This window comes from Ovis aries, chromosome X, assembly GCF_016772045.2.
Source record: "Ovis aries strain OAR_USU_Benz2616 breed Rambouillet chromosome X, ARS-UI_Ramb_v3.0, whole genome shotgun sequence".
Classification (NCBI taxonomy): Eukaryota; Metazoa; Chordata; class Mammalia; order Artiodactyla; family Bovidae; genus Ovis; species Ovis aries.
The window spans coordinates 6131848-6158535 of record NC_056080.1 but is presented as its reverse complement, the minus strand read 5'-3'; the positions used below and the strand labels follow the sequence as shown (position 1 = coordinate 6158535).

Here is a 26688-nt window from a genome sequence, read left to right as displayed (position 1 = left end):
AACTGGCTGCAGGATTCTGTTTTCCTGAAATGCAGCCTCACTAAGAAAGGCTGTGTCGGTAAACCACGACAATTAAGAAGCTTACACGTCTCACTAGTGAGACTCTTCTCACAGATCCACCGTGGGAAGCGGACTTTGAAGGATAAAGTGTCCAGCTCGGACACTGTGCCCGCCTGTGACCCATCTGGTGACTAGGGAAGAGGAAAACAACAGGCATTCATTCCGGGGACAGAATGATCTCCAGGCAGGAGAGCAAAGCGGGGGCAGACATGGGAAGGCTTAGCACACGGTCAGATCACATCATCTATCCATCAACCCTCAAAGGAGGCTGGCAGAAAAGGGAACAGCCCGCAGAGTTGTCCAGACCTTATGTTACAAAGTTCCTTAGTCCTCAAACATCTCTACCCACGCCCTGATTTCGTCCTTTCTCCTGAGTGAGTAATATTCCACTGTATGTATGTACCACATTTTTATCCATTCGTCTCTTGACGGCCGTCTAGGTTGCTTCTACGTCCTGGCTATTGTAATGCAGCGCTGCTGTGCACACTGGGCTGTGTGTATCTTTTTAAATGGCACTTTTGTCTGGCTAAGTGCCTAGGAGTGAGACTGCAGAATGACAGGGTACTACTGGTTTTCGTTTTCCCAGGAACCTCCCTGCTGTTGAGCCTACATCAACTGACCTTGCCACCAACGGTGGAGGAGGGTTTCCTTTTCTCCACACCCTGTCCAGCATTTATTGGGTGTATATTTTTTTGACGATGGCCATTCTGACCAGTGGCGCCTCATCGTTGTTTTGAGGTGAATGTTGGTTCATTGTATAGCGGACACTAACACACCGTACTGAAGCAAGTGCGCCCCGGTTTAAAAAATAACAACTTTAAATTGACTATTTTTAAAAAAATTAAGTTACTCAGTGCTGTGAACAGTGGTCTGAGGAATGGTAGTGTCAAAGTGTTACACATGTCATTTTCCAGTGAATTTTGCAAACAGACCCACATCTCCCTGGACACCCTGAGGACAAGGCTCTCATTTCCACTCCCGTCTTCCAAAAGAACAGAGGACAAGAGGAAAACAGTGTTGGTGGGAGCGTCTACAGGCAAATTCTGCAACCTCCCTAGCTGTATGCCGCGTAACACCAAAGGAATACTTTTCACAGGCAAGAACACGCTGCAGAATTCTTTTACAATGAATACGTCTCAGGCATATTTTTTAAACCCTAAATCAGCCCAAGTCCTCAAGATATTCCAAGTGATGAGGAAACTTGCTTTGGGGGGAACACAGCCATAAGCTGAAGGACCAGATGGCAGGGTCCCCAGAAAATTGTACTGAACTATATGATTTAATGGGTGGGTTATTTGCCAGTAATCCTAAGGGAAGTCAACACTGCACATTCATTGGAAAGGCTGAAGCTGAAGCTGAAGTCGCCATACTCTGGCCGCTCGATGCAAAGAGCCAACTCATTGGAAAAGACCCTGATGCTGGAAAAGAGGGAAGGTGGGAGGAGAAGGGGACAACAGAGGATGAGGTGGCTGGACGGCATCACCGACTCGATACACGTGAGTTTGAACAAGATCCAGGAGACACTGAAGGACAGGGAGGCCTGCCGTGACGCAGTCCACAGGGTCACAAAGAGCTGGACACGACTGAGCAACTAAACTGAACTGATAATTCTATTTTATATATCTGTATCGTGAAATGAAAATATCTCCTGTCACAGTGATAAACAAGAAATGTCCCAGCCATCAGCGATTTCTGGCCTCCAAACATGAATAAAAGTGTGTTACTCACTCTAACTGTTTCCAGCTCCTTTGACTGTATCCCGCCAGGCTCCTCTGTTCATGGGATTCTCCAGGCAAGGATACTGGAGTGGGTTGCCATGCCCTCGTCCAGGGGATCTTCCCCACCCAGGGATCGAACCCACGTCTCTTAAGCCTCCTGCATGGGCAGGCAGCGTCTTTACCACTAGCGCCACCTGGAAGCGTCACCAGACAGCAAGCAGGAGACGCCTCCCACTCACGTGGGACCACAGGGTTGCAGCCGCCAGAGCTCAGAAGGTGGCCAACGCCCCCCCCCACCATGTACAAGCCCCAGCCGTGCGTCTGGGGGATGTGAGGGGCACAGAAGGGCTTGTGTGTCCAAGCAGAGCTGCAAAGCCAGTCCTGGGGCCCAACACAGCTGCAGGATATCCAGCATCGTGTCTGAATTGTGGATAATTTATAGGACAGGGACCCACGGGGCTGCACATTCCCAAGGAGAAGAATCCTGGTCAAGCGTCAGGGTTGGTCCACACTGCACTGGGAACCAGGAACATGAGCTCTCAGAGATAGCTGCAGTAGTTTCAGAAGCTTGTAGACTCCCCACCTTCTCAGAGGTTCAGGTCCTGCTCATGGGGTGGCCAAGACCGCGACCACCAGGGTCTCTTTCCAAGTCTGCCCAGCACTGCCCCCCTTCCCGAGTGGAGGTGAGAGCGGAACTCTGAAAGTAGCCTGAGTTAAGGAAGTCCCAACATCGTTTAGAATTCAAAGAAAGAACTCAGGAAGAAGTAACTCCTGAAATGGGCATTGTGATGGCTCAGTGGGAAAGAATCTGTCTGCCGATGCAAGAAACGTGGGTTTGATCCCTGGGTCGGGAAGATCCCTAAGAGAAGAAAATGTCAACCCACTCCAGTATTCTGGTCTGGAGAATCCCATGGACCGAGGAGCCTGGCGGGCTATAGTCCATGGGGTCACAGAGAGTCGGACACAGCTGAGCAACTCACACACAGATGCTAAAATTCCCATCAGAGAGGAAGAAGTTACCTATTTGATGGTCATGGGCCCTCAGACCTACTGGTGCCCGAGGGCGGGTAACGTCAACCCCTGTGACCCCACCCTGTCACCTCACCCTCAGTCAGAGGGCCCATGCACGAGCCGACCGCAGACCCCCGAACGTCCCTCCACCACCTGGCCTTTCAAGATGCTGAGGCTTCCCTGGTGGCTCAGCAGGAAAGAGGCCACCTGCCATAAAAATGCAAGAGATAACGGGTTTGATCCCTGACCCGGGAGGATCCCTTGGAGCAACTAAAGCCTTGTGGGCCACAGCTGCTGAGCCCAGGGCCTGCAACTCCTGAAGCCCACGCACCCTAGAACCCGTGGTCCGCAAGAGGAGCGGGTGACAGGCAAGACGGCCAGGGATCTCCAAACGGAGGAACTAGGCTGCCAGTCAGACGTTTTTTTCTCTTTCCCTTAAGCGGCAGGAGACAAACTACAATGACAGATATTTTTCTGCCTTCTCTGTGCAAAACCAAAAGGTTTCTTTTAAAATTCTGTGTTGCCGTGATGACACCGGGTTCCACCTGACGTTAACTCTTCTCGAACCTTGAGCTGACCAATGCATTTTCTTAGGGAAATGTTTGTCTTAAGCTATGTGAATGAACTATGTATCTACCCTACATTCTGATTTCTTCAAGTCGGTTCTGCCTAAGACTCAGAACCGATACTGCTGCTGCTGCTGCTGCTAAGTCGCTTCAGTCGTGTCCGACTCTGTGCGGCCCCAGAGACAGCACCCCACCAGGCTCCCCCGTCCCTGGGATTCTCCAGGCAAGAACACTGGAGTGGGTTGCCATTTCCTTCTCCAATGCGTGAATGTGAAAAGTGAAAGTGAAGACGCTCAGTCATGTCCGAGTCTTAGTGACCCCGTGGACTGCAGCCCAGCAGGCTCCTCCGTCCCTGGGATTCTCCAGGCAAGAACACCGGAGTGGGGTGCCATTGCTTTCTCCATCAGAACCGATAAGGGCTCAGCAAACCAGCATGTTTTATTCACACACTGTGCTCCTAATCCATGTTAATGAAACTATCTATTTGCTTGGAAACCTGCCCTTCTTCAAGATTCAGGTCAACTGTTTAATGGCCCGGGATGGCTCACGTGGTGCCAATGTTATCTCAAAATGTGTGTTGCGGGGGAGGGGCCTGGTGCCACTCTCTGAGTTTTGAGACACCTCCTTTCTCTAATTAGCAGACTGCTAGCAGCTGTATAACATCCAGCTAAAGACTAGCAGGGGGGCAGTCTCTCTGCCCCCTTCTGATGTCTATCTCAGATGCTTTCTCTATCTCTTCATACTTTGATAAAACTATATTACATAAAAGCTCTGAGCAACCAAGCCTCGTCACTGGCCACAGATTGAATTCATCTCCTCCAGAGGCCAAGAATCCCGACGTCTTTCACGGCTCAGCAGCAACCTTTCAAGGAAAAGTCACAGCAATGGGAAGCCTGCAAACCACGGGTAGAGTAGACCCCACTCACCGCCCTGAGAAGCACCCTGTGTGCAGCAAACAAGACCCAGACATTAATAAATGAATTTAAATTTTAAAAATGTAAAACGCTTTGCCAAAATCCAGCGGGGAGTTCAGGGTCTTTGGAGCACACACTGACCACCCTCCTCACCTGGGGCCTCCAATAGACACGACACTTTCTTCACCACGACCTGGGGTCTGCAGACTCACTTTACTGCGTGTGGGGGGAAAGACTTGGGTTTGGTTCAGTGACAGTTTCAGCCTTGCTGCCCAAAGCAACTGGAAAGGAAAGCCCTCCTCTTGCTTGGAAAGACTGTCGAAGAGAATGCATAACCTGGTGAGCTCGGCTCAACTTGGGGGAACGGACGTCGGATGAACCTGAAGCGGACCTCAAGTGACAGGGGGTCAGCCCGGTAGCTTTTTGACTAAGCTGTCCTTAGAAGCCACGGGACCTTTCTGGTGGCTCCCATAGTAAATGAATCTGCTTTCAACACAGGAGGTCTGGGTTTGATCACTGGGTCGGGAAGATTCCCCCTTAGAGAAGGGGATGGCAACCCACTCCAGCATTCTTGCCTGCAGAGGAGCCTGGCGGGCTACAGCCCATGGGGTTGCAGGCAGTTGGACCCAACTGAGCAACTAATGCTATTACTACTACCGTGAGCCACAGACGGCCCCCAGCCGGATGGTTAAACATTGGCTTACGGGACAGAATTAACAGTCACAGGGAGCAGGCTACACGGTCGCAGAAGCAAGATGTGTCCGGAGACAGATGCGGGTTGCTTCTCCAACCAGACGGGCTGCACGGACTCAGATTTTTGTCCCAGAAAAGAAGGAAAATGGCAGAAAACACCTCGTGCTGGGGGAGCATGGGGAAGCGGTGCCCACTGGGGCTTACCACACTTCTTGGTCAGATGGCGCGTATGTTTATCAATGCATTTTACATTTCTCAACAACAGAAACAGAATCAAAAGGAACAGGAGTACCCTCTCACACTAGCTGATGGGAATGGACATGGATGCAGCTACCACAAGAACAGGAAGCGAGCTCCTCAAGAAAAAAAACTAAAAAGAGAGCCACCATATCAGCCTGCAATCCCACTCCTGGGCATATGTATCTGGAGAAAACGATAATTCTAAAAGATAGGTGCGTCCCAGTGTTCACTGAGGCACGGATCACAATAGCCGAGACATGGAAACAGGCTAAGTGTCCATCAGAAGAGGGCTGGATAAAAAAAGCGGCGGTGCATACATGTGCAACGGAGTGTCACTCAGCCACGAAAAGGGATGGCATAACACCACTTGCAGCAAGACGGACGACGACCCTAGAGATGATCGCACCGAGCGAGACAGATCAGAAAGACAGACACCATGGGGTGTCACTTCCATGTGACATCTAAAAAAAACGGTACAAATGAACTCAGTTACAAGACAGAAGCAGACGTAGGAGACAAACGTTTGGTTCCCACAGGGCAAAGGGGAGCAGGGACAGATGAGGAATTTGGGACTAACAGGTACATACTACTATTTTATAGACTACTATTTCATAGACTACTGTATATAAAATAAGAAACAAGGAGCTACCTCATAGCACGGGGACTAAATTCAGTGTCTTGCAATAACCTATAGTGGGAAGGACTATGAAAAAAGAATATGCTCATATGGATAGATGACCGGTCAGTTCAGTTCAGTCGGTTCAGTTCAGTCGCTCAGTCGTGTCCGACTCTCTGCGACCCCGTGAATCGCAGCACGCCAGGCCTCCCTGTCCGTCACCAACTCCCAGAGTTCACTCAGACTCATGTTCATCAAGTCGGTGATGCCACCCAGCCATCTCATCCTCGGTCGTCCCCTTCTCCTCCTGCCCCCAATCCCTCCCAGCATCAGAGTCTTTTCCAATGAGTCGGCTCTTCGCACGAGGTGGCCAAAGTAGGTAGATGCTAAAGTGAATCAGAAGGCATCACAGAATGATATAGCACTTCACTGTATTTGAAGAATTACACATAAATAATTTGAATACACACACACACACACACAATGGAATATTACTCAGTCATAAACAAGAACAAAGTTTTGCGACCTCTCACAATACAGATGGACTCGGAGGGTATCACATCTAGTGACATTAATCACAAACAGAGAAATAGCATGTTACCACCTGTATGCAGAATCTAAAATAGTTAATGAATAAATATATCAAAAAGAAACAGACTCCCAGATGGAGAGAACCAACTAGTGATTCCACTGGGGGAAGGGTATAGGGAAGGCCAGGATGAGGGGCAGGGATTAAGAGATACAAACTAGTACATTAAGAGATACAATGTGTCTGACTCTTTACAGTCGTTGGGATTCTCCAGGCCAGGATACTGGAGTGGGTAGCCTCTCCGTTCTCCAGGGGAACTTCCCAACCCAGGGATTGAATTCAGGTCTCCTGCACTGTAGGTGGATTCTTTACCAGCTGAGCCACCCGGGGAAGCCCATCGGAAAAGCAGCACAAAGCCATGTTCTCCGCACGCTTGGCTGTTTGCTTCCCCGAGCCTCGGTGAGAAGCAGCCGTGTCTCTCAGACCCAAAATGACATGGACAGGGACCAAGGGAGCATGCAGACTTGATCAAGACTCAGAATGTGAATGCCTGCCCCTCCCCACCTCCCACAAGTCACACCCCCCGGGGGAAGGACAGGAAGAAAAAGCGGTCGTGATGAGCTGAGGCGGTCCTCCGGGGAAGCTGGATGGACAGGCCCCCCGCCCCGTTCTCCGTCCAGAGGCTGGCCACGACTGAGATGCTACCACAGGACTCCGCTGATCCCAGGCCGGGGGCCACTCAGGGAAGACCTCCCCGCCCTCTCCCCGCCAGATCACAACTGTTGTGACCGCCTCGCTTTACAAGGGCTTCAAGACACAGTTCCTGGGGCTCCCCGGCTACCTCCACCCACGTCATCCACCAGCAAATCAGCCCGACATCCCACGACCAGGGGCCAGGAACACATCCTCAGCCCCTTCACTCAAAACAAGCATGTACAACCGTGATCTATGCTTCCTTTCAGCCCAGTCCTGCCATCCTCCTAGGGGCTGCTTGGGATAAAGGAAACAGTACCCTTCCACACACAAGGGGAAAAAAAAAAAAGGGAGCATCTGAGAATCGTGACTTCATTGTGACTTTACTGAACATGGGACAAACACCACTTAGAGGAAGCACAGAATCAGGATTTTGATGGCAAGACCTGGGAGCACGAAACACACTCCGTTTCCTGGAAGCGGAGTCCTGGGCAGACCCAGATAAGACACGTCCATGACAGTTAGCGGCCGTGTCTTCTCGAGAAGTTCTGGATGCCGGCAATGACGTTTTATCTGAGACATTCACGGACATGTTCCACTTTTGTGTTCGATGGAGAAAGCTCTGAAAGTGGCAGGTTTTCATGCCTGAAAAAGGGCCCATTTAAGCTCAAAATGAAATAATTTGATGTCTGATGTGGCATCCCCGAGCCACCCTGGATTAGAGGCAACCCATAAAACACAGAAAAGGACAAAGAGGATGGATGCTGACCTCCGAGGCTGTTTCTGGGGTAGCTTGTTTTCTTAAAAGAAAGGAGAGCGAGGGAGGGAGCAGGGAAAGATTGGAGGAGATGGAAAAAACCGGGACACCCTGGGGGTACACGTGGTCCATGCTCACCGTGTGAAGGCTCAGGACAGACGTGGGCACACTGCTGTATTTAACGTGGAGAACCAGCAAGGACCTGCTGGACAGCACAGGGAACTCTGCTCAATACTCTGTAATAACCTTATGGTTCCCGGAGGGAAGGGTGGGGGAAGGGACAGTCAGGGAGTCTGGGGTGGACATGGACACACTGCTGAATTTAACACAGAGAACCAGCAAGGACCTGTTGCCCAGCACAGGGAACTCTGCTCAATGCTCTGTAATAACCTTATGGTTCCCGGCAGGGAAGGGCGGGTGAAGGGATAGATAGGGAGTCTGGGATGGACATGGGCACCGTGCTGTATTTAACATGGAGAACCAGCAAGGGCCTGCTGTCCAGCACAGGGAACTCTGCTCAATCCTCTGTAATAACCTTATGGTTCCCGGGGGGAAAGGGTGGGAGAAGGGTTGGGGGAGGGATAGTCAGGGAGTCTGGGATAGAGATGGACACTCTGCTGTATTAAACTTGGAGAACCAGCAAGGGCCTGCTGGACAGCACAGGGAACTCTGCTCAATCCTCTGTAATAACCTTATGGTCACTAGAGAGAAGGATGGGGGAGGGATAGTCAGGGAGTCTGGGATAGAGATGGACACTCTGCTGCATTTAACTTGGAGAACCAGCAAGGGCCTGCTGGACAGCACAGGGAACTCTGCTCAGTGTCACGTGGCAGCCTGGATGGGAGGGGAGTTTGGGGGAGGATGGATACTTGTGTGAGTGTGGCTGAGTCCCTTTGCTGTCCACCAGAAACCGTCACAGCATTGTTAATTGGGGATTGTTGCTGTAGACTTGCTCAGTCATCTCGCTCTCTGTGACCCCAGGGACTGTAGCCCCGCCAGGCTCCTCTGTCCATGGGATTCTCCAGGCAAGAATACTGGAGTGGATTGCCATGCACTCCTGCAGCGGATTTTCCCCAACCCAGGGATCGAACCCAGGTCTCCTGCCTTAGCAGACAGGTTCTTTACCACGGAGCCCCCTGGGAAGCGTCTTTGAAGCATCGGGTCGCGCAAACACCACCTCGACAACACAAGAGCCAGGGAACCTGGCAAGGACCGTGAATTCGGGGAAGGGAGGGGAGGGGAAAAAAACAAAAACAAAAAAACACTCGAGGGTGGCAGAAAAGAAACCACACCCAGGATCTCTTTTTCGGCTTTTTTATAAGCGATGGCACCACGGGCTGAGGGTAACATGTTTCATCACGCCTTGAAGACAGGGCGGGTGGCTAAAGCGTGTCTCCAGGTTCCCTGGTAATTGACAAGGTAGGCGTGCTGCTTTACGGACCGACGGGGCTAACAGCCGCGGATGGTGCCCGGGGCGCGGGTGCAGCGTGCAGGTGGTGCTCGGGGGCAGGTGGGCTTTGGGGAACACGGAAGGGGCTTTCGTCCTCAGCGGCCCCCTGATTAACATGTGTCCCTGATTCACCCCAAACCCTCCCTGGCGTGACAACATGGGACACTGCAGGTACGGAATTAACAGAGGGGAGTCAGAACGCCCCCGCCGGCCATGCTAGCGTCGGGGGCGTTGAGATTGGTGATCCGATGGGCGGACGCCGCCGGTTTTTACAAGTCATTTCTTTCCCTGTTCCTGGGATACAAGGGGGTCCCCCCACACACACCGCTGCCGCCCCCTGCAGAAGAAACACTTCACTTCTTTTCTCCAGGTTTGGACTACTCAAGAGCCTCGTCTCTCTCTCCTCTGTGGACCACCCAGAGTCCGTCTCTCTCGTCTGTGGACCACGCAGTCTGTCTCTCTTGTCTGGGACCACCCAGAGTCCATCTCTGTCCTCTGTGGACCATCCAGAGTCCGTCTTTGTCCTCGGGCATCCAAAGTCTGTCTGTCATGTCTGGGACCACCCAGAGTCCATCTCCCTTCTCTGGACCACCCAGAGTCCACGTCTGCCCTCTGGGGCACGTACACACACACACACACACACACCCCCAAAATCCCTGTCCCTCTTCGGCTGGATTCCCGCCTTTCCAGCAGCAGTGCGCCCACCCGCGCTGGGGTGGCGGGGGCGTCAGTCCCGACAGCCGGGCATCCACACGGGTACCGCCCCCGGGCGCGCGGCTGCGCACCGCCCCCGCCCCTGCGGGCGCCCGCCAGCCCCCGCCCCGGCTACACGAAGCTGCCGTCCCGGACGCCGAAGAAGCCGGCGTGGGCCGCCTCGCCGGGCGCGAAGGCCTGCTCGTGGTCCAGGCCCCACTCGCCCTCGTCTTCGTCCTCCAGCTCGGCGTCGGCGCCGCCGCGCGCATTCTCGTACAGGAACACCTGCTCGTCCACGTGCGCGGGGGCCAGGCGGTTGCGCTTGGCGCTCACCACGGTGGCGCGCGAGCCGAAGAGGCGCTCGGGGCCGACGCGCGTGGCCGCCACGGCCCAGTACTTCTGCAGCACCTTGGGCAGCACGGGGAACAGCGCCAGGCGGTCCGACCACCACTTGAGCGGGTCCTCGTTGAGCCCCAGGGGCTTCTGCGACTTGAAGTTGCTCAGCTCCTCCACCACCTGGGCGTGCCGCTCCTCCTGGTCCTCCACGCCCCCGGTGGGGCAGAAGATCTCGGCCAGCATGTCGTTGATGACGCTGGCGGGCGGCGGGGTGGGCGAGGGCGCCGGCTTCTTGGCCGGCGGCGGCTCCTCGGGCGGCGTGGCCGCCTTGTCCTCAGACGCGCGGTAGGCGCCGTCTTTGGCTTTCTCCAGGAGGCCCTTGGCCTCCTCCAGCACACGGTTCTCCACCTGCTGCCGCTCGAAAGTGGAGAGGAACGGCAGCCTCTTGTAGCGCGGGTCCAGGAAGGTGGCCACGTTGAGGAAGAGGTCGATCTCGGGGCTGTCCTGGTAGGTCTTGGCGAGCTCCTTGGCGATCACCTCCTTCGCCATGCTGATCTCCTTGGGGTCCGTCTCCTTGGGGTTGAGCGTCGTGTTCAGAAGCATGTGCAGCAGCGGCTTGACCATGCTGATGGTGGGGTGCTTGGAGGCCGACAGCACCTCGGCCACCTGCCGGAAGGGCTGCAGCAGCTCCACCAGGCCCTCGATGGTGGCCCACTCGGCGGCCTCCAGCATCAGGTGGTGGTTGTTGGTGTCCTCCAGCAGGACCCCGGCGATGGCAAACTGCTGCTCCTTGAGGCGCTGCAGCATGGCGAGCGTGCTGCCCCACCAGGCCACGCGGTTGCTCACCAGCGTGCAGGGCGCCGCGTTCTGCTGCCTCTGCTTCTCGTGGAGCATCGCCATGGCCACGGACGACTGCTGGAAGTAGGCCACCAGCTTGGCGCAGCGGCCCAGCAGCGCGCCCAGCTTGGGCAGCCGGAAGGCCTGGCGGATGGCCGCGTCGAAGGTGTGGCCGAGGCACGGCATGTGCACCGGGATGTCGAGCAGCGAGCAGGCCTGCGCCAGGTCCTTGCCGCGGTCCGTGGTGGCGCCGAAGACCTTGGCGTGGACGCCCCACTCGATGAACGCTTCGTAGAGGACGCGCGTGATGGTCTCGGCCGCGTTCTCCTCGGGCACCTCGAAGGTCTTGAGGCAGCGGGAGCCCACCGCCAGCCCGTGGGGGGCCGCGCGGCCCAGGAAGTGTGCCGACAGCGTCACGTAAGTGCGGTTCTGGGTCTGGCTGCGCCACAGGTCGGTGGAGACGCCGCACCAGGCGGCGTCCGCCAGCTCCTTGAGCACCGCCTCCCGCACGGCGCCATAGCGCTCGGGGATGGCCTTGCCGGAGAAGAACTTTCGGCCCGGCAGCTCGTAGCGCGGCTCGGCGGCCTTCAGCAGCGCCCTGAACGTGGGCTCGTCGACGATGGAGGCCGGGTAGAGGCCCTCGCAGATGAGGCCCATGACGGCGGCGGTGAGCTCCTGCTGCTTGCGGCTCTCGTGGCCGTGCGCGCCGGCCTTGGCGGCCAGCGGCTCCTGGGCGCCGCCGGGCTGCGCGGGGTCCGGCTTCAGCTTGGAGAAGGCGCTGGCGAAGGCCTCGCGCATCTGTTCCGTGTTGCTCTTTACGAACTCGCAGAACTCGTCGGGGTGGTTCTTCTCCAGGTGGTAGGACAGGTTGGAGGTGTTGCCCGAGTAGGCGATCTGGGCCATGCATATGCGACAGTAAATCTTTTTCCACTGCAGGATACAGCCCTCCGCGTTCGTGTCGAAGCCGAAGTAGCGCCACACTTTGCTCTTGGCGCGCGGGTGCGCCACCAGCTTGAGGTCGCTCTGCCCGCCCTCCAGGCTCTTGCACTCCATCGCGCCGCCCCCGGCTGGGCCTCCGCTCATTCGGGACGACCTGCCGAGAAGCAGCAGAACAAAGAGCGTGAGAAGACGCCCCGGCTCCGCCCGGCCAGCCGGTGGGGCGGGGCGGGGGCGGGGAGCGGGGTGGCTCCGGAAACGAGGGTGCATGGAAGTGGGGACCAACCCCGAGGCCGCTGCTCTAGCTGGTGGCAAAGCAGCGAGGGCTCAATCTGAAAAGTGAGCAGCTGTTCCATCCAGGTGCGTCGGAGACATGCGTTTATTGATTTTTTTTTTTTTTTTTTTAGTGTTTCCATCCTCTTTGGACTCCTCATGACAGCTCTTTCCTCACCTGAGCTGCTGTTATTACGTCCTGTTCTGGGAAATAAACCAGCCCCACAAACAAGCAGGTGGGTCTGTTCCCCAGGCAGCCCCCACAGTTCCCAAACACCCCCTTGCCAGGTCAAGAGGACCCACGTCCCCCACTCCTAAAGACTTCTGGTCAGGACGCAGGCGTGTCAAAGGCCACCAAGAAAACTGGCCCAGATAAGAGCAGGACAGGTGGAGCTTCTCAGGCAGGCACTCTGCATCCCTTGTGGCTCACCTGGTCAAGAATCCGCCTGCAACGCAGGAGACCCCTGGTTGGATGCCTGGGTCGGGAAGATTCCCTAGAGAAGGGATAGGCTACCCACTGCAGTATTCTTGAGCTTCCCTGGTGGCTCAGCTGGTAAAGAACCTGCGTGCAATGCGGTGCAGGAGACCCCTGGGTCGGGAAGATCCCCTGGGGAAGCAATAGGTTACCCACTCCAGTATTCTTGGGCTTCCCTGGTGGCTTAGATGGTAAAGAATCTGCCCGCAATGCAGGAGAGCCCCGATTGGATGCCCCGGTCGAGAAGATCCCATAGAGAAGGTATGGGCTACCCACTGCAGTATTCTTGAGCTTCCTTGATAGCTCAGCTGGTAAAGAACCTGCGTGCAATCCAGGAGACCCCTGGGTCGGGAAGATACCTTGGAAAAGGGATAGGCTACCCACTGAAGTATTCTTGAGCTTCCCTGGTAGCTCAGCTGGTAAAGAATCTGCGTGCAATGCAGTGCAGGAGACCCCTGGGTCAGGAAGATACCCTGGAGAAGGGACAGGCTACCCACTCCAGTATTCTTGGGCTTCCCTGGTGACTCAGCTAGTAAAGAACCTGCCTGCAATGCAGGAGACCCCCGATTGGAAGCCCCGGTCGAGAAGATCCCATAGAGAAGGGACAGGCTACCCACTGCAGTATTCTTGGGCTTCCCTGGTGGCTCACCTGGTCAAGAATCCGCCTGCAATGCAGGAGACCCCTGGGTTGGGAAGATCCCCTGGAAAAGGGATAGGCTACCCACTGCAGTATTCTTGGGCTTCCCTGGTGGCTCAGCCGGTAAAGAACTTGCCTGCAATGCAGGAGAACCCCCATTGGATGCCCTAGTCGAGAAGATCCCATACAGAAGGGATAGGCTACCCACTGCAGTATTCTTGAGCTTCCTTGATAGCTCAGCTGGTAAAGAACCTGCCTGCAATGCAGGAGACCCCTGGGTCGGGAAGATCCCCTGGGGAAGCAATAGGTTACCCACTCCAGTATTCTTGGGCTTCCCTGGTGGCTTAGATGGTAAAGAATCCGTTTGCAATGCAGGAGACCTGGGTTCGATCCCTGGGTTGGGAAGATCCCCTGGAGGGGGGCATGGCAACCCACTCCAGTATTCTAGCCTGGAAAATCCCCATGGACAGAGGAGTCCGGCAGGCTGATGTCCATGGGGTCGCAAAGAGTCAAGACACGACTGCGGGACTAAGCATGTACAAGCAGATGCGAGGCTGGCAGACCAGCATTCAATTTTTCAAATTTTATGTTTTTCAATGATGCCTTTCTGTCCACAATGAGGTATCACCTCACCCCTGTCACACTGGCTTTCATGAAAAAAAAAAAAAAAAAAACACAAGTAACAAAGGTTGGCAAGGATGTGCAGAAAAGGGGCCCCTTGCTACCCTGTTGGCGGGAATGTGAACTGGTGCAGCCACTATGGAGAACAATACGGACGTCCTTTTAGACACTAAAAACACAGCTCCCGTACGATCCTGCCATCCCATTCCTGGGCATGATATCCAGACAAAACTGCAATTCAAAAAGATACACGCGCTTCAGTGTTCATTCCAACACTATTCTAAATAGCCAAGACACGGAAGCAACCTGAGTGTCCATCATCAGAGGACTGGATACAGGGCAGGTGGTACGTGTATACAGCGGAATATGACTCAGCCGTGAGAAGGAATTAACTAATGCCACTTGCCGCTACATGGACGGACCTAGAGATCATCGTACGGAGCGGAGTTAAGAAAGTGGAAGGCAAACAGCGCTATGATTCTTAGCTATACAGGCAATCCAATAAAAAACATATTTTAAAAAAAAATAGGGAATATGGGGACTTTGCTGGTGGTCCGGTGGCTAAGACGCCAAGCTTCCAATGCAGGGGGCCTGGGTTCCATCCTTGGTCAGGGACCTGGGTCCCACATGTCACAACTGAAGACTGCATGTTGCAACGAAGACGCAAGGCAGCCAAATAAATATACACACACATATATATGAAACTAGTGAGGCTCACAAAACGGAAGCAGACTCACAGAGCTAGAGAACCGAGTCATTGGAGAAGACGCGGATGCTGCGAAAGACTGAGGGCAGGAGGAGAAGGGGACGACAGAGGATGGGATGGTTCGGTGGCATCACCCACTCGGTGGACATGAACCTGAGCAAACTCCGGGAGATGGTGAAGGACAGGGAAGCCTGGCGTGCTGCAGTCTATGAGGTCGCAAAGAGTCAGGCATTACTGAACAATGACGACATCAACGATAACTGCATGAAAATATTAGAAAGAGGACTTTTGTACTTTGCAGGCTCTATTTTTCCTCCCCAGGGGCATCTGGGGATGGATGCCAGACTGGGGCAGGAAGGGAACTCTACGTCCCTGGAATGTCTCAGAATGCCCCCCGCCTCATGGCCACTAACACCTGGACACTGCGAAGCCAACCAGCCGTGGTGCTGCCAGTCAAGAGGGCCGGGACCCCCACAAGGCAAGCTGAGTTTTCTTAAGAGGTGTCAGGGGACCTCCCTGGGCACCGAGTGGTTGAGGCTCCACGCTCGCAGGGGGGACGTGTGAGTCCCCTGTTTTATAGATGGCAGCTCCACCTCTGTTTCATGCGTAGCAGGGGGCACAGGTTGGATCCGTGCGCGCGGAACTAGGATCCTGCATGCGGTCCAGAAACATACAAAAAAAAGACTGTATCAAGAAAACATTAAAGGTGTCTGTTACTCGCAGACAGAAAACTTACCGCTACCAAAGCGGAAGGAGGAGAGAGAGATTAGGAGTTTGGGATTAACAGATACACACGGCTGTATATAAACTAGGTAACTAACAAGGACCTACGTACTGTCTACAACAGGAAACTGTATCCGTTACAGGCTTCCCTGGTAGCTCAGAGGGTAAAGAATCCGCCTGCAGTGTGGGAGACCTGGGTTCAATCCCTGGATTGAGAAGATCCCCTGGAGAAGGGAAAGGCTACCCACTCCAGTATTCTTGGGCTTCCCTGGTGGCTCAGCTGGTAAAGAATCTGCCTGCAATGTGGGAGACTTCAATTCAATCCCTGGATTGAGAAGATTCCCTGGAGAAGGGAAAGGCTACCCACTCCAGTATTCTAGCCTGGAGAATCCCATGGGCTGTATAAGTCCATGGGGTCTCAAACAGTCAGACACGACTGAGCGACTCTCACTTTCCGACTATATATAAACTAGATGACTGACAGGGACCTAGTTACCGTATATAACAGGAAAGTATATTCATTATACAATTATATATCCAGATAACGATATAATACACTACGATCATCTTGCTGTAATGGAAAAGAATATGAATATATGTGTGTGTCCAACTGAATCACTTTGCTGAGTGCATGAAACTAACACAGCCCTGTAAATCAAATAAACAGCAATTTGTTTAAAAAAAATTATTTAATGAAAACAAATTTTAAAAGGTGTCTGTTAAATCTGCAAGCTTCCAGTCTCCTGTTGTTGTCTGGTCTCTCATTCGTGTCCGACTCTCTGCGACCCCATGGACCGCAGCACGCCAGGCTTCCCTGTCCTTCACCATCTCCCGGGCTTTGTTCAAGCTACTATACAGCACTCACAGTTAAGTCACAAACTGCAGCCACCAGGCATTTTCTGAGTGTTGGCTCAAATGTTCAAAACTCAGTAACGACAGTGGGCTGAAAAAGCACCCTCCACTGAAAATTCATGTTCTCCCAAAGCCTCAGAAGAGGCTTTGTCCTCAGAAGAGTCCTCAGAAGAGGACATTACATGGAAATGAGTTATCTGCAGACATGATGGAGTGAAGCTCTGAGATGAGGTTCCGCCTGGATGGGGGTGGCCTTAAACCCAAGGACAAGGTCCTTATAAGACATAGAAGAGGAGAGACACGGACGCAGCAGAGAAGCCACGTGGAGACAGAGGCGGAGACGGGAGGGAGGCGGCCACCAGCCCAGGGACGGACGCCTGGAGCTCAGAAGCCGGAAGAGGCGGGGAGGACCCTCCCCTGGAGCCTCGGGACAGAGCTCAGCCCTGGGACCCTGAGAGCTCAGACGTCTGGTCCCCAGGGCTGGGGGAGGACGGATGCTTCTGATTTGAAGTCACTAGTCTCTGATCCTTGGTCCCGGGGACTCCACGCACTGTCCCAGCGGAAAGCAAGCCTGAATCTAATGCTAGGAGTCGGGGGCGCCTGGGCCTGGGAAAGGAAGTCCCCTAGAGCGAGGGGATCCTCGCAGCTGGCACCACAGCTGGGCTCTGGAATGGAGCTCTTCCGTCCTACATGGGCAATGAGAGTCACTATCATCAGACTTTCTTACTACGTGTTCATCGTGATGCCAACCACGACGAACGATCGGAGCTGTCGGGCTGAAGGCGGTCTGAGGTCCGTGGTCCTGCAGGAAGCATCGTGACAAAGCAATGGCCTAAGGAGGCACCGCCCGTGGGGGGTCTCCCCCTTGCAGTTTCGTGACCACTGGGCAAATAGTGGCAGGATTCCCCGAGGCCCCCTAGGAAGACGGGGACACTGGAAGGCACTTTCTTTGTTTTTTTTTTTTTTTTTCCCACTCTGCTTTTACTTGGCCTTTCTCTGAGGTCAACCAGGCTGAGCATCTTTTCAAGTTTATCTGTTGGCCACCTGTCTGTCTTCTTGGGAGAAATGTCCGCTCAAAATGTCCACTGAGGTCCTCTGGGTATTTTTAATTGGGTTGCATGCTAAGTCGCTTCAGTCAAGTCCGACTCTCTGCGACCCCACGGACTGTAGCCCGCCAGGCTCCTCTGTCTGTGGGATTCTCTAGGCAAGAATACTGGGGTGGGTTGCCACGTCCTTCTCCAGGGGACTTCCCTGAACCAGGAATCGAACCTGCATCCTTACGCTTCCTGCACTGCCAGGCGAGTTCTTTACCACTGAGTCACCTTAAACACCCAAATAATTGGGTGATTTGGGGGGCTTTTTTATGTTTGAGTGCATGAGCTGTTTATGTTATTTTGGATAAAAACCGCTTATGAAGTCATGCATGCGTGCTCAATTGCTAAGGCATGTCCGACTGTTTGCAACCTCACAGACTGTAGCCTGCCAGGCTCCTCCGTCCATGGGGATTCTCCAGACAAGAATACTGGAGTGGGTTGCCATTTCCTCCTCCAGGGGAATCTTCCTGACCCAGGGATCCAATCCAGGTCTCCTGTATCTCCTGCACTGCAGACCGATTCTTTACCCCCGAGCCCCCTGGGAAGGCCATTATCAGTCACATTATTTGTAAAGACTTTCTCCCTTTCCACTGGCTGCCCTTCTGTTTTGCCCAAGGTTCCATTTTCTGTGCAGAAAGCTTTTACGTTTCATTTGGTTCCATTTGGTCATTTCTGCTTTTATTTCCCTTGCTGCAAGACACAGGACCACAAAGGTACAGCTAAGAATTAAGTCAAATTACTCTGTTCCTGCGTCTGCTCCTACGAGTCTTATGGTTTCCAGAGTCTTACGTTTAGGTCTTTAATCCGTTTTGAGTCTTGGGGTTTTTTTGTTAATTTTTTTTTTTTTCGGGCTGCCCTGGGTCTTCACTGCCGAGTGAAAGCTTTTCCTAGTCGTGGTGAGTGGCAGCTGCTGTTCAGCTGCGGCACGTGGGCTTACAAGCTACGTGGCGTGATCCCCAGAGCAGGGATCAAGCTGGTGTCCCCCGCGTGGCAAGGCAGATTCCTGCCCACGGGCCCCTCCGCGAAGCCCCTGGCGTTCATTTCCGCGCGTGGCGTTCGCACGTACCCCGCCTCCTTTGTTTTCTCCGTAGCTGTCCAGTCGCGTGTGATGGGTTGGAGCGCACACACTGGCCACACCGGGGCCACAGCGAGATGTGCACGGTCCACGGCCGCGTTCAGAGTCAGCAATGAAGGTTCCGTCCAAGCAGCCTCCACGCCGAGCACGTCTCACAGGGCAACCCTAGCATCTCTCGGGGGGAAACCGTCGCCCAGATGCTACCCGGGGCCTGGGGAGCTCTTGCCTTTGCTCACAGCAGTGGCACCAGCCAGACTGTCCACAAACACAACGACCGTGTCCCAAGATGAAGGCTGAAGTCAGTGAGTGGAGGGCCAGCATCACTCCGCTCCCCGGGGACTTCCAGAATTCAGCAAGAACCGAAAGCAGCAACTGCGCTCCCTGATTTGGTATTTATTTTCGGAGAAAATAGTTGTTTTTTTTTTTGTTGGGTGGGAAAAAAAAATTACTGGAAATAACATATAAGCAGCTTGTTGTTTTTTGTTGGGTTGAAAAAAATGTTACTAGGGATCACATGTAAGTGACTTCTTATTTTTCGCTGGGTAAAAAAAAAAAAAAAAGTGTTACTGGGAATAACGTGTAAGCAGTTTGTTATTTTTCGACGGGTAAAAGGAAGAGAAATTAAAGTGTTGGGCTTCCCACGTGGCTCAGTGGTAGCGAACCCACCTGCTAATATGCAGGAGACGCGGGTTCGATCCCTGGGTCAGGAAGATCCCCTGGAGGAGGAAACGGCAGCCCACTCCAGGATTCTTGCCTGGAGAATCCCCTGGACAGAGCAGCCTGGTGGGCTACAGTCCACCGGGTCACAAAGACTTGGTTATGACTCAGCAACAAGAAAGCAATGTCACTGGGAATAACATGTAAGCGTCTTGTTAACGTGATCGGAAATACACGTTGTAGTTTTCCGTGTTGACCATTTAAACTTTTTTTTTCACTTACCGCATATGAATATCGGCTCCTCATGCTTTTGCAAGATGGAATCTATAATATGGTAGAATAATAAAGGAGTTCTCAGGGCTGGCAATGTTACATTAGCTGTGGAGTAGCTCTGTGTTTCTCCTACATTTCAAAAAAAAAAAAAAATGCAACTGTGGCCCCTCCCTGGGAGAAAACTGTATTTCCCGATAAAAGATAAAAAAAAAACCATAACCACAATACCATGACCACAGCTAAGCAACTGTGACAAGAATTTCTCAACATCATCAAAAAAAATATTTAAGTTTTAACTGTATTAACATGTAACTGAATAGGATCCATATAGAAGAGCAAAAGCCACCTACAACCAAAGCTCTTGGGGAAGGGCAGTCCTCATTTCTTTTTAAGGCTAAAAAAGAGGCAAAGATCAACCAAATTATGGTTTTGCCTCCCTGGAGCTCCCAACTATTTATATGCACGCAAAACCAACCAGATGTTACTTCCTCTTGACAGACTTTTTAAAAAATCCTACAGTTTGAAAACTAGAATCCGCCCTCAAATGGCTGCCTAAATGGGCCAGCTGACCTCTGTTCTTGAGCTGGACAGTCAGTCCATCAGCAGAAGTCCATTTTGCAGACCAAAGTCCATTTTGAAGATCAGAAGGCCTGACTCCTATTTGCAACAGAACTTTTTTTTTCCCGTGGTTATTGTCCATCATGGATTTTTTTGCATCAACTCTTTTTTGAAAATAAAATGGGGGGGGGGCCATGCCTGAGGCACGGAAGAGCTGAGTTCCGCAAACGCAGATGGAAGCTGCGCCCCCTGCCATGGAAGCAAGGAGCGTTAAGCGTGCGACCTCCAAGGGAGTCCCTGAAACAGGATTCTCACGGGAAAATCTGTGTGGCACCCTTATTTTCTTGGGCTCCAAAACACCACAAATGGTGACTGCAGCCATGAAATTAAGAGGCTCTTGCTCCTTGGAAGAAAAGCTATGACCAATCTAGACTGCGTATTGAAAAGCAGAGACATCACTTTGCTGACAAAGGTCTGTCTAGTCAAAGCAATGGTTTGACTAAAGAATGGCTGCTTTTGACCTGTGGTGCTGGAGAGGGCTCTTGAGAGCCCCTTGGACTGCAAGGAGGTCCAACCAGTCCATCCTAAAGGAAATCAGTCCTGAATACTCATTGGAAGGAATGATGCTAAAGCTGAAACTCCAGTACTTTGGCCACCTCATGCGAAGGGTTGACTCATTGGAAAAGACTCTGATGCTGAGAGGGACTGGGGGCAGGAGGAGAAGGGGACGACCGAGGATGAGATGGCTGGATGGCATCACAGACTCGATGGCCAAGAGTTTGAGTGAAGTCTGGGAGTTGGTGATGGACAGGGTGGCCTGGCATGCTGCAGTCCATGGGACTGCAGACTCGGACACGACTGAGCGACTGAACAACGAGTTGTAACAGACAATCACCACAGAGAATGTGGAAGTCAGACTCTATTAGAGGAATTCTTCATTTGCCCACATGCGTCTCTAGACACGCATAGACCTCCAGCTGCCATGAGTTTCTCACACTCTCGTCTGTAGTAGTACATTTTAAGGAAAGGTCCCCTTCAGGACTCAGCTCCTTTTTCACGCATCTTCTTCCACCTTGTCACAGAACCCACGGGCGCTCACACCGCACGCCTTCCCCAGCAGATAAAACGTGCAGGGCCATCCCCAATTCCAAAGGGAGGGTCATACACGTGGGAGAGAAGCCCCCATCTTATCACAGTCACGCCGGCAGAAGTTATTCAAGTGCATTGAACAAGTGCTCCCGGTTTCCCCCCACGAAAAAGATAAGAAACAGCTCACCTCCAGAAAACTCCACATTTGCCCAAGCAAGCCACCATCGAGGGGCTGAGACGACCCACAGACAGATTCACCAGGCATTCAATACCTGACGTGCAATCATTAGCAACCAGCATAAGCAAGGAAGTTTTAAATCTGAAGTGTGATCTGACTTTTCCGGGTGGGTGATCAGAGACCAGAGCAGGGACGGAGGCACAGGGACAGAGAGTGGGCTTGTGGGCACACAGTGGGGGAAGGAGATGGTGGAACGAACTGAGAGAGCGGCGTTGACATATATACACACACGACCGCACGTGAAACACACGGGCGAGTAGAAAGCTGCTCTGCAGCACCGGCAGCTCAGCTCACGGCTCTGTGATGCCCCGGCGGGTGCCTGGGGGTGGCAGGCAGGCTCAAGACGGAGGGGGGATGTATGTAAACCTACAACTGATTCAAGCCGGCTTAAAACTCAACACTCAGAAAAACTAAGATCATGGCATCCGGTCCCATCACTTCTTGGCAAATAGATGGGGAAACAGTGGCTGACTTTATTTTTCTGGGCTCCAACATCACTGCAGATGGTGATTGCAGCCATGAAATTAAAAGACGCTTACTCCTTGGAAGAAAAGTTATGACCAACCTAGACAGTGTATTAAAAAGCAGACATTACGTGGCCAACAAAGGTCCATCTAGTCAAAGCTATGGTTTTTCCAGTCGTCACGTATGGATGTGAGAGTTGGACTGTAAAGCTGAGCACCAAAGAATGGATGCTTTTGAACTGTGGTGTTGGAGAAGACTCTTGAGGGCCCCTTGGACTGCAAGGAGATCCAACCAGTCCATCCTAAAGGAGATCAATCCTGAATGTCCACTGGAAAGGCTGATGCTGAAGCTGAAACTCCAATCCTCTGGCCACCTGATGTGAAGAACTGACTCACTGGAAAAGACCCTGATGCTGGGAAAGATTGAGGGCAGGAGGAGAAGGGGACGACAGAGGATGAGATGGTTGGATGGCATCACCGACTCAATGGACATGAGTTGGTAAACTCCAGGAGTTGGTGATGAACAGGGAAGCCTGCATGCTGCAGTCCATGGGGTCGCAAAGAGCTGGACACGACTAACTACTGAACTGAACTATAGCCGATTCACATTGTTTTCTAGTAAAAACCAACACAACACTCTAAAGCAATTATCATTCAATTAACAATTAAAAAAAAAAAAAAGACCTTTCACAACCAAATGCACTTCAGCAATCATTGCTGTGGTTTGTCATTATCACTTTAAAATATATAAATAAAAAAGCATTTCTGTCACTGAGACCATGCTTGCTCTGCTCTCCACGCCACAGGCCATTGAATCCGAGAGAGAGACTTTAATCAGGGAGCCGGCAGACGAAGAAGATGGCTGGCTAGCACCTCAAAGTGAGCATCTCATTGGGCTCTGGATGCCAGGTTCTTACATAGACCCGAGAGAAAGAAGCCAGGCGGAACTGGAGTCGAAAGGCTGCATTGAGAGGCAGAGACAGTGTGGAAGTCACGGGAAAGGGTCTCCAGTCTTGCAAAACATCTCCCACGGAGAGATGTCCAGCCTTCCTACAGGGAGTGTTAACCTCATCTATTCACAGGCGGGCAGGGACAAACTCTCTCTTCAGAGCTAAATCAATGCACTTTAAGTGAAAGTCGCTCATTCATTTAGGAATCTTTGCGACCCCAGGGACTGTACCGTCCATGGAATTCTCCAGGCCAGAATACTGGGGTGGGTAGCCTTTCCCTTCTCCAGCAGATCTTCCCAACCCAGGGATGGAACCCAGGTCTCCAGCTCTGCAGAAGGATTCTTTATCAGCTGAGCCACCAGGGAAGCCCCCCAAAGGCACTTTATTTGACAGTCAAACAGAGAGGCAGGGTCCTGCGGGCAAGCCACTGAGTACGATTATAATAATAAAGGGGCTCCCCTGGTGGCTCAGACAGCAAAGAATCTGCCTAGAATGCAGGAGACCTGGGTTCGATCCCTGGGTCAAGAAGATCCCCTGGAGAAGGGAATAGCAACCCACTCCAGTATTCTTGCCTGGAAAATCCCATGGGCAGAGGTGCCTGGTGGGCTACAGTCCATGAGGTCGTAAAGAGTCAGACAGGACTGAGCGACTTTCTTTTTTTTTCTTCTTTTTCTTTATAATAATAAAAACCGAGTCAAAGAAAATAGCTTCCAACATGGAGTCAGAATTGGTGACTTCCTCCCTGTAATATTTCCACATTAATTATTGTATACTGTGTGCACATTTATATAGGCCATACATACTGTTAAAAAAGAAAACATCTGATGTTTAAAGGCAAAAAACAGAACTCCCCTGGTGGTCCAATGGTTAAGACTTGGCCACTTCAATATCGGGTTCAATCCTGGGTGGGGTTGCTAAAATCCCTTATGACTCAGGGACCAAAAAACCAGAGAAACATAAAAACAGAAGCAACGCTGTAACGAATTCAATAAAGACGTTAGAAATGAAACAAAACAAAACAAAATCCCAGCTAGTCTGCATCTGAACTGGGCCTCTGGGTTACAGTTTATTTAGCTGCATACCTGGGCAAAGTTCAGTGTCTGGCCCGCCAGGATCCTCTGTCTGTGGGATTGTCCAGGCAAGAATACTGGAGTGGGCGGCCATTCCCTTCTCCACGGAATCTTCCCCACTGGGATCGAATCCTGGTCTCCCGCCTTGCAGGCAGACTGTTCGCTGTCTGAGCCCCCAGGGAAGCCCGCAACCTCCCCTGGGTGCTCTGCAACTTAGGGGCAGTGTGGGGCAAACATGGGACTGCTCTTCAGAGCCCTTCACTGTTTACAAGTCAGCCCAGGTGCCAAAGCTGCACTCTGCCTTCCACTCTGCCTTCCTCTGCAGTCTTTTCCAGTCATGCTCCGTGTGCTTTTTAAAAAACAGCACCAAAATGCAGTTTATCAGAAAACTAATCGCTTAGCTCAACATAAACCTGCGAGATGTATCTCCCCGGGTGAAGACCCAGGGAGGGTAGGAAAAAAAGTGCTCAGAGCTGCAGGTGTGCAAGGCCTGGGCCCTGCTGGGCCTTCCTGCAGGTGGAGGCACGGGAAGGCATTTGCACAAGCATAGTAACAGCCTTTCTGTTTTTCCACCCCAATCTCCCGGGGGTGGCCAGGGTGGTCAGGGGCGTTACCCACAGGCTGCCGGGTTGGGGGGGAGGGCGGTGTGGGCTATGCCAACACCCTTGAAAACCCAGTTGGACTTAAGAATCTCTGTCTCCTCTTACCCCAGATAATAAAGAGAGTCATTACAAGGTAACGGGACACCGCGCTTCCCAGAGAATACTTTGTTTCCAAAAGTAGCTGTTTTTCTCCTAAAAAAATTGACATGTCATTTACGGCACACAGACCCTAGAGTTATTTTGACACTCTGCAAGTCAAGAACAGACAGAAACACCGGTTTCCTCGATCGAAGTCCTGAGAACACCGAGGTGACCAGACAGACGGAGACTCCCTCCCAGATTGGTGGGGAAGGGAGGTGGGGGGGGGGTCCCTAATATGCGTGAAGACGCGAATGGGTCCCCGCACCGCCAAGATTGGGCCCCGAGGCTCCGCGCAGGTGGCGCAGGCCAGAGAAACCGGCGGCCACTAAACTGAAGCTCCCCTCTCCAGGGCTCCTAGACCCCCTAGAAGCCGCCTCCAGCCCCTTGGCGCGCCCCCCAACACCGCCCCAGCCCCCCAGTCCCTGCAAACCCGGGCAGGCCCCGTCCTACTGGAGCCCGCGCGGGGCCGGGATCTCGCCCCCCCGCCCCCGCCTCCCTCCGGGATGCGGGTCTGCAGAGCGCAGGGACCCCGGGGTGGGGTGGGGGGGCTCCCGCCGTGGTTGGGGCGCGCACGGATCCCCTGGAGAGACCCCAGCCCCCGGGGCGCTGGGGAGGGCGCGCCTTCCCCCAAGCCGACCCCCGCAGGCCGCCCGGCCCGGCTTCCGGGAGCGCCCGACGCGGCGCGCACGAACCTGCGACCCCCGGGCCAGGGCGCGCGGGACCCCCTGGCTACCCCGGCCCCCGGGGCGCGCGCGGAGCGGGCGGGGCGGCGGGGAGGGCGCGCCTCCTCCCCCCGCCGGGCCGCCCGGGCCTGCTTCCGGGAGCGCCCGACGCGCCCGCCTCCCCGCGCCCCTTCCCAGCTCCGCCCCGAACCTGGGGGTCCTCTGCACGGGCGGAGGGCGCGCCCCGGGCCCGGCGACGCGGGCCCCCGCCAGCCCCCTGCCGCAGCCCCGCCCGCGCCGCGCGGCCCCGGCCCCTCGCCGCCGCTCCCCGGCCGCTGACCTGGCTCCACGAAGCCCCGCACGCAGCGACGCAGCAGCTGCGCCACGACCAGCGCCGCGCCCACCGCGTACACCCGCAGGGCCGCCCGCGCCGCGGACAAAGGCGACATGGCTGCCCCGCCGCCGCCGCCGCCGCCGCCGCCGCCGCCGCCGCTTCCGCGCCGCCGGCCGGACTCGGAGCCCCGGGCCCGACGGCGGAAACGCGCCCGCGCCGGCCCGCCCCGCGCCGCGCCCACGCCCCGCCCCGCGCGCGCGCGCCCCCGACTCCCGCCCCGCGCGCGCCCCCGCCTCCCGCCCCGCGCGCGCCCGCGCCCCCGCGCGCCCCCGACTCCCGCCCTTCGCGCGGCCCCGCCCTGCGCGCACCCCCGACTCCCGCCCCGAGCGCGCCCCCGCCCTGCGCGCACCCCCGACTCCCGCCCCGAGCGTGCCCACGCCCCCGCGCGCCCCCGACTCCCGCCCCGCGCGCGCCCCCGACTCCCGCCCCGCGCGCGCCCCCGCCCTGCGCGCACCCCCGACTCCCGCCCCGAGCGTGCCCACGCCCCCGCGCGCCCCCGACTCCCGCGCCCCCGCTCCCCGCGCGTCCCCGACCCTCCCGAGCGCGCCCCCGCCCTGCGCGCGCGCCCGACTCCCGCCCCGAGCGCGCCCACGCCCGCGCGCGCCCCCGCCCCGCGCGCGCCCCCGACTCCCGCCCCGAGCGCGCCCACGCCCCCCCCCGCGCGCCCCGGACTCCCGCCCCGAGCGCATCCCCGCCCTGCGCGCGCCCCCGACTCCCGCCCCGAGCGCGCCCACGCCCCCACGCGTCCCCGACTCTCCAGAGCGCGCCCCCGCCCTGCGCACGCCCACGGCCCGCCCCCCCGCGCGCGCCCACGCTCCCCGCCCTGAGCGCGCCCCCGACTCCCCAGCGCGCCCCCGCCCCTGCTCGCGCCCTGAGTCCCGCGCGCGCCCCGACTCCAGCCCCGCGCGCGCGCCCCCGGCTCTCCCGTGCTCCCCAGCCCCTCCTGCACGCGCCCCCGTCTCGCGCGCGCGCCCCCGACTCCCACCCCCCCTGCCGAGTGCGCCCGCGCCCCAGCCTCGCCTGCCCGCGCCCCCGACTCCCGCCCCCCGCGCGCCCCCGCCCCGCGCGCAACCCCGACTCCCGCC

At 54.9% G+C, this 26688-nt stretch overlaps 2 protein-coding genes and 1 non-coding gene across 4 annotated transcripts in view; 1 reads left to right on the top strand and 2 right to left on the bottom strand.

The window, feature by feature from the left end:
• The window catches only part of LOC101115005 (dehydrogenase/reductase SDR family member on chromosome X), a 137661-nt gene extending 111920 nt beyond the window's left edge, over positions 1-25741 (bottom strand). The window contains exon 1 of the mRNA XM_027963301.2: positions 25550-25741. Coding sequence (XP_027819102.1) covers positions 25550-25658 — 109 coding nt within the window. The 5' untranslated portion in view covers positions 25659-25741. The remainder of the gene's footprint in view (positions 1-25549) is intronic.
• LOC101115258 (E3 SUMO-protein ligase ZBED1) lies at positions 6233-25741 on the bottom strand. Of its 2 annotated transcripts, none has more exons than XM_027963300.2 (2): positions 25550-25741; positions 6233-12206 (listed from the first exon to the last, which is right to left on the bottom strand). In XM_027963300.2, exon 2 carries the CDS (start codon positions 12194-12196, stop codon positions 10073-10075), a length of 2124 nt encoding a protein of 707 aa, XP_027819101.1. In that variant the 5' UTR covers positions 12197-12206; positions 25550-25741; the 3' UTR covers positions 6233-10072. The 2 variants fall into 2 exon arrangements, with proteins under 2 accessions (XP_027819101.1, XP_042097842.1); XM_042241908.2 differs by lacking the exon at positions 25550-25741 and adding an exon at positions 23817-24896.
• Positions 19442-19572, top strand: LOC114111845 (small nucleolar RNA U109). Its single transcript, XR_003587582.1, has one exon. It is a non-coding gene; the product is annotated as a small nucleolar RNA U109 (small nucleolar RNA).
• Positions 25742-26688: the final 947 nt, after the last annotated feature.

Coding starts and splice junctions, on each gene's coding strand:
- LOC101115258 (XM_027963300.2), bottom strand. CDS start 12,196: ATGAGCGGAGGCCCAGCCGGGGGCGGCGCGATGGAGTGCAAGAGCCTG.